This window comes from Colletotrichum graminicola, assembly GCF_000149035.1.
Source record: "Colletotrichum graminicola M1.001 genomic scaffold supercont1.10, whole genome shotgun sequence".
Taxonomy (NCBI): domain Eukaryota; kingdom Fungi; phylum Ascomycota; class Sordariomycetes; order Glomerellales; family Glomerellaceae; genus Colletotrichum; species Colletotrichum graminicola.
In genome coordinates, this window is record NW_007361014.1 from 607,795 (window position 1) to 614,813 (window position 7,019).

The 7,019-nt window shown below is 55.2% G+C and overlaps 2 protein-coding genes across 2 annotated transcripts; one reads left to right on the forward strand and one right to left on the reverse strand.

Moving 5' to 3' along the window:
• Window positions 1-460: 460 nt before the first annotated feature.
• On the forward strand, window positions 461-1,378 carry GLRG_03454 (uncharacterized protein; the record flags this gene model as incomplete). Its single annotated transcript, XM_008094139.1, has 1 exon — window positions 461-1,378. The coding sequence occupies one exon, from the start codon at window positions 461-463 to the stop codon at window positions 1,376-1,378; it is 918 nt and encodes a 305-aa protein (XP_008092330.1).
• A 2,017-nt stretch (window positions 1,379-3,395) lies between these two features.
• On the reverse strand, window positions 3,396-5,914 carry GLRG_03455 (uncharacterized protein; the record flags this gene model as incomplete). Its single annotated transcript, XM_008094140.1, has 3 exons — window positions 3,396-3,461; window positions 3,527-3,911; window positions 4,008-5,914. 3 exons carry the CDS (start codon window positions 5,912-5,914, stop codon window positions 3,396-3,398), a joined length of 2,358 nt encoding a protein of 785 aa, XP_008092331.1.
• Window positions 5,915-7,019: the final 1,105 nt, after the last annotated feature.

Below are 7,019 nucleotides of genomic sequence, written 5' to 3' on the forward strand. Positions count from 1 at the left end.
GCACTACTTCCCAACGCCCATGGTCGTATACGACCTTCCCATCGGCCTCACCTTGGTTAATCCGCTAAGTGGTCAAAGTTCCCGCAATTCAGACCTGCAACCGTCCAAGAGCGAGCCGCTGATCACTACTCGTCAGACTGCCGACGGCGAAATGTGCTAGATTCCTTGAGATTTGATAACATCGATTCTCAAAAAGCCGACATCAAGGCTGCTCATGCCAAAACCTGCCAAAACCTGCCAATGGTTTTTGAGTCACCCAGACTACCTGGCCTGGCTCGACCCGAGTCGGATGAAGGAATACCGTGGTTTCCTATGGATCCGAGGCAAACCAGGAGCCGGCAAATCGACAATCATGAAGTTTATCTACTTACAAACAAAAAAGACCCGCAAGAGACCGGGTGTCATTGCTTCCTTCTTCTTTCATGCGCGAGGCAAGCCACTCGAAAAGTCTGTTGCAGGAATGTTTCGTTCGCTGCTTCTCCAACTTTTAGAAGGCTACCGCGATCTCCAAACCGTGTTGGGTGACCCTGATATTGTTCCCCGTACTCAAAGAGGGTGCCCCTCGTTGAATACCCTTAAAGACATCTTCGCGGCCTCGGTTTCCCGCCTCGGCTCCCGCACATTCACTTGTTTTGTCGACGCCCTTGACGAATGCGACGAACAGCAGGTTCGAACTATGGTTCAGGATCTTGAGGAGCTGGCAGACGAGTCGAAAGAGAAGGGCCAAGTCCTCCGTATCTGCTTCTCTAGTCGACACTACCCCTATATCAACATACGACATGGCATACATCTCACCCTGGATGGCCAATCCGGTCATGTTAACGACTTGAACAACTACGTAAGGAGCCGCCTAGATATAAAGGACCCCAAGCTTGTCAATGAGCTTCAAGGCCAGATTCTAGAGAAAGCCGCCGGTGTGTTCTTGTGGGTAATTCTCGTCGTCGAAATTTCCAACAAGGAGAACGGAAGGGGCCGCCTGGCTCTTAAGAAGAGACTTGAAGCCATCCCAGACGAACTGAGCGAGCTTTTCAAGAATATCCTGAGGCGAGATAATCAGAACATGGAACAGTTGCTTCTGTGTGTCCTATGGATCCTATTGGCGAAGCGGCCATTGCGACCCAAGGAGTTTTATCATGCCCTGTGGTCTGGACTATCTCCACAGGGTCTGGTCGATGACGAAGTACCTGACGTAACCAGCCAAGACTCTGGCGATACTTTCACTAGCTGTGTCGTCAGCTATTCTAAAGGGCTCGCTGAGATCACAAAGTCGAACCAGCCAGTTGTACAGTTCATCCATAAATCAGTCCGAGACTTCCTCGTCAAAGATAAGGGTCTCCAGGAAATATGGCCCGACGTTGGATATGACTGGGAGTGCTAGGGCCACGATAGACTCAAACAGTGCTGCTACGTCTACATGAATTACCACGTGGCACTCGGAAGTCTCTCCATACACTCGCCAACAGCCCATGAGGAACATCACGCCAAGGATGCGAATAACTTTCCGTTCTTGGAGTATGCCATTCATCATGTCCTTTTGCACTCGGATGCTGCCGAGCTGGCCGTCTCTCAGGAAAATTTCCTCTTGGACTTCCCTCTTTCTATATGGATTCTCATTTACAATCAGTTCGAAGGGTATCAGGTCCGGTGATACAGTTCTCAGGCAAAACTACCCTATGTTCTTGCAGATATGGGGCTCGCGAGGCTTATCCACACAAGACCTGCAGACGAAATGCATGCCTGCTACCCTGAAGAGAGGTACAGATACACTTTGCTTGCGGCTTTGGCCAATGGTCACAAAGACGCCTTTGCCGCTATACTGGGCCTGACTTCGCGCATCTACAACGGAGGCGACATCACAGAGGGTCTAGACCATCGAAGAAGTGATCCGGCGCTCAAGGAACTTAACCCCTTAACCTGGGCTATTCAGGATGGCCGAGAAGACATAGCCAGACTGCTCGTAGAGAAAGGGGCAGACGTCAATAAGAAGGATTGCAAGGGGGAAACACCAATCTATCGGGCAAGTCTGGCAGGTCATAAAGAAATTGCAAAGTTGCTTCTCGAAAGAGGAGCAGATGCTAATTCTGGAGGTGCCCTTGGTTTTGCCTCAAGATGTGGTTATAAAGAAGTTGTAGAGATGCTTCTTAAAAGGGGAGCAAGTCCAGACGTAAGTTATGCAATCAGTCATGCCACAAGGGAAGGTCACGAAGGAATAGCAAGGTCACTACTTGGAGGGGGGGCAGATGTCAAGGTTCGAGACATTGGGGACAAAACGGAACTATTTTATGCTCGCCAGAACGGCCACGCAAAATTTGTACAGCTCCTTCTTGATCATGGAGCTGAAGAAGACTGATACGCTTCTCAACAGCTTTGGACTATCTCGGGGGTTATGCAGCAAATGCTTGGTATCTTATCATCACCACGAACGGCAGATAGACTTATAAACACCATTCGCGTCCCGCAGAAAACCGTACGTGGCAACCCATCGCAAGGATGTCGCATATCACTATATACCCATGGGCTGATGCCAGACGTGAGTGACTCGTTATGTGTGTTGACCCCAAGCCCAAGGCGAACTCTTAAGAACGCCGTGGGGATGTCGGGGTCGACGAGGCAACGATTGCCACCTAGGCGAAGCAAGCAGCTCCTGTTGCCGTTACTCCAGTGGAGCTTGACGGGGTTGAAATTGATGCGGGCGTGAAGAGTTACGAGTAGAAGCAATGCGCTGCGGCCTCGTCGGTGAGCATATGCTTGCCCGCTGCGGATTGTGAATCAAATCGCAGGGCTTTAGAGGTTCCGAGGCATGGTCAACACAGTTTGGGTGCGCTGTGAAGTGATATCGCCTTATAGACATAAACCAGAGGAACCCGGTTCTTTGGAGACATGCTCTGGCTTGCTCTTAGCTTCTGTACACTACGATGTGGTACCGTATGCCGTGCGTTCAGCCAAGGGCAAACCCGGCCGACGACCCAAGTTTGTCTCCGAGAGAAGAAACCTTCTGGCTGCGACTTACAGGTATAAAGAACACACACCCTAAGGATACTATGAGAACAGAGCTAGGAGAACCAGGGAATGGTTCGACGGCAGCTGATCGAAACCCCTGGGTTTCTGGGTTCCCTCGCTTCCGAAACTACCCAGACAGCCAGCCCCCTAATTTCGCAACGATTCAGATGCTGATTTTCGAGACAGTGTACGCCTCGCTGACTAGAATCCACCTGTCGCAGGAGAAAATTACAGTCAGCCGAACTGGAATGTCAGGGGTATCCCGCTTCAGTCCTGCTCCGTTTCTATCCCCGTATAGACCGAACAAGCTTTATCCCTTCAACTCCAATAGACCTCCTTCGCCCACCATCTACCACCCCCACCCTGTATACTCTGCGTAGCCTCGTGGCAGCCTTCTATAAAGAGACGTCCATCGCCAGTTGCCCGTTCCCATCTAACGTCAAGTACTGGTCCAACAAGCCCTGCAAACGCGTTAGCTCTGCCTCTCGCAATACACTCCCTCCAACCAAGACGCCGTCAGACTCACCCAGTCCAGGTTGTAAGGGTCGTTCAACGCGTTATCAAGCGTCATGAAGTCGAAATCGAACGCCTGATCCATCCCGACCCCCTGCGGCTGGCCGTTCCCGCCGCCACCGACATCCCCAAACCCGCTGTCCGTAGTCGGGGCCTCGAAAAACGAAGACGCCGGGATCTCGTTGCCGTCGCCGCATACGTCCACTCCCGAGGCGGCCACGGTCGTCAGGCCTTCGCCCTGCCGCTGCGAGATGCGCCGCCTCCGGCTCGTCAGCCGCTGTACCATTGCCCTCAGAACCGTCGACGCGTGCCTGGCGTCCCTGGAGCAGCTCGCCCGGTTCGACCAGATCTCGCTCGCCGTCTTGAGAGCGTTCATCTTCCTTTCGTAGTCCTCGTCGCTAGGTATCGTTAGCCAATGAGCCACGTCCAAATGTTCTCTAACCCCCACCCTCCTCTCTTTACCCCCTGAAGGAGACTCAAATGACGAGACAAACCTCATATCCGTATTCTCATTCAGGTCCAAGCAAACCACCATGGCAGCAATCATGAAATTGTGCAACATGAGACTACTCAGCATGTACCGGTCCTCAAACAGCCTCCCGCCGGGGCTCGACTCCCTGTCGAACTCGGCATGCAGATTGAGGATCGTCAGCGCGGCGGCTCGACAAATCTCCCTCGAGAGCGCGAACCGCGGGTCCGCCTTGTCCCGGCTGAGGTACGTCCGGTGCAGCACGCACAGCGCCTTGCGGTACGTGAGCTCCAGCATCAGCCGCTGCATGACAGTATAGTTCTGCTCCGTGAACCCGGTCGCGCGGATCGGCCGCACGCGCATTGCCGCCGGCAGCTCGGCGTACCAGGCGTGCAGGGCGTCGTTGAGCACGCACGTCTCGGCGTAGACCGGCTGCGTCGGGCTCAGCGCGTGACGGATCACCTTCCGCAGGATCCGACATAGCTTAGACTTCAAACAGTAGTACAGAATCGGCGTTGGCTCCGTCGGAGGCCGCGGCGGGGGCATCGTCACCGTGTCCTCGTCAAAGTCCTCGTCGGGGTGGTTCTCCGGCCCACGGGTGTCGCTGTCGCTCTCGTGGACGATGGCGGGCATGCCAAGCTGGAAGGACAGCAAGAGGTCAAAGGATTCGCAGTAAAACCACGCGCGGCGGCGCATCTCGGCTTCAAAGGGGGAGATGGGCGTCGACAGGTGCTTCGGGTCGAGGTGGTAGCCCCTGCGCTGCGCGAGCCTCGTCGCGACGCCGAACAAGTTGGACAAGATCGGGTCCATGTCCTTGCTCCCTATCACCCGTGTGTAGGCGACCAGGATGGTCGCTTCGACAGAGTACTTCTTGGCGACCAGGTAATTCCCCTTGACGAGGCACTGCACCGCGCGGCCGGCGTAGGCCGACGGTTCCTTGAGGTCCCGGGTCAGGCCTAGTGTCTCCACAGTCCCCTTGCCACGGACGATTATCACCGCAATGGAGATGATTGAGAATATAATACTTATCCAGAGAAAGCCTGCAGCCTCGGGCTTCTCCCAGAATGCCTCGTACTCCCGCTGGAAGCGACCGACGTGGATGAAGGGAACGGCAGTGGACCGGGCGTTGAAGTAGACGGCTAGTAACTTGTCGAGGTCCTGACGCGGGGGTAGGCTGTACAGCACCTCCGGCATCGAGACGGTGACGACGGCACCAAAAAGAACGTCCGGGCTCATCGAGCATGCGCCGCCCTCGGGTGGCTCCGGAAGAGCGGTCGGGTCCGGCTCGAGGGCCGTCTGGATCTCCCGAATATGGTGGAGCAAGGCGGTCCAGTGGGTGGCGCCGTAGTAGTCATATCCACCTTCTGGCGGGGTCAGAACCGGCGAGTTGCCGCGGTTCCCCGGCTCCGAATCCGTCGGCGTCGGCACTGTGGTGGGCTTGGTCGGGGCCGGTCCTATCCGATCCCGTGCTTGAGATGCGGATGCACTGTTCCGCACGAGATCTCGGACCATATCCTCAAGCTTCTGGAGCCGGAGTTGCACTTCCGGCCGCCGCAGCAGCAGCTGCTGCTGCTGTTGCCGGCTCGCCCCCCCTCCTCGATTCCCACTTTCCCCAGGTCGGTAGCCTGGAGTCGAGGGAGCTACAGCAACTCCATTCTCACGGTCAACAGCGCCCATGCCAGCGTGGCCGCCGGCACCATTGCGGTTTCCACCGTTCAATGGCACGGCGGTCCCGAACTGACAAGCATCCCCGTCTCCGCGCTTAGCGCACGCACCGCAGGGCAAGGCACGGTCGCATCGTAGCTTGCGCGTGCGGCAGGCAAGGCACGAAACTGGTTGGCGGTTCCGCTTGGCCACCCTGCGCTGCTGATCGGACAGAGACTGGGCGCGGAAGACGGATGTGAAATGAGTAATGTCCGAAGACGATGACATTAGGTTCTGTACTTAGAGGTGGGGTTGCGTCGTCGAAGGTGTCAGTGCGGAGGAGTGAGGAGTAGGCTCGGTATGCCAAGGACCGGGTGGGTATTCTCGGCCGAGATCGCCGGTATTGGTGGGGTGGGAGAGAGAGAAAGCAAGACGCAGTGAGGACGTGAGGACGACTGGCTAGGGAGATGCTTGACTCCGCGGCTGTTTAGTTTCTGTGAAGATTGTGCATATGGAGTTCTGAAGAAGCCGAGGCTTGCAACGATGGCTATAGGCAACAGGTAAACGGAACGGTGCTGAGATACGACTAGCTCCGGGCAGTTCGGTGCGTAGAGCTCTCTCTCGATCGGGGATACCCCCGGACTTAACACACACCTTTTCCCGTTCCAGAAAGAAGAACCAACCTCCCCCACGTACCATCCAACGTCGTCTCATTGATCCCTTAGGGTTTTCCGTCACTGCTGCCAAACAACTCATTCTTCCGAGTACCTACCTACGCGGAAAGCAAATTGGAGGGAGCCCTGACTCGATTTTTGTGTTCCTTATGGACGTGTCGCCGTTTTGTTCATCATACCCAAAACCACTCATTTACTTTGACACACTGGCTAGTGGTAGTACTGATAGCTGTCGCCCTCCAGTCTGCCTCACCGTAGGGCATCTCTCCCGCTGCATCCGTGCGCTATGTTTCAGGCAGTGGTGACGGAAGAAAGTGCTCGAAATGCCTAGCCAGCGACAAGGAGGCACTATGGTGAAGAGGCAGATACGAACCTGCATATCCAAGACTATAACTCCAAGCAAGCAATTCGGGTGCGGGCGGCTGGGATGCTGGAGAACGTCTCGTGATTCCCAGACGAAAAAATAAAATAAAAATTGATATGCGAGTCCGAAGGGCTTTGGAATCGACAAATACTAGAAAGAAGACGAGAGAGAGAAAGAGAGGGAGAGAGATGGAGGGAGGTGCAAACGGCCCTGTTTCTGTTCCTATGCCATCTATTGATTATACCTATCCATGAAGGAAGGAGGCCCGCGCCATTCAACCCGACTCAGGGAAAGGGGCTTGGTTTCGCGAAGCCCGTGCGGAAGGCGAGAGTCTGCGAAGTGCAGGAGCAGACTG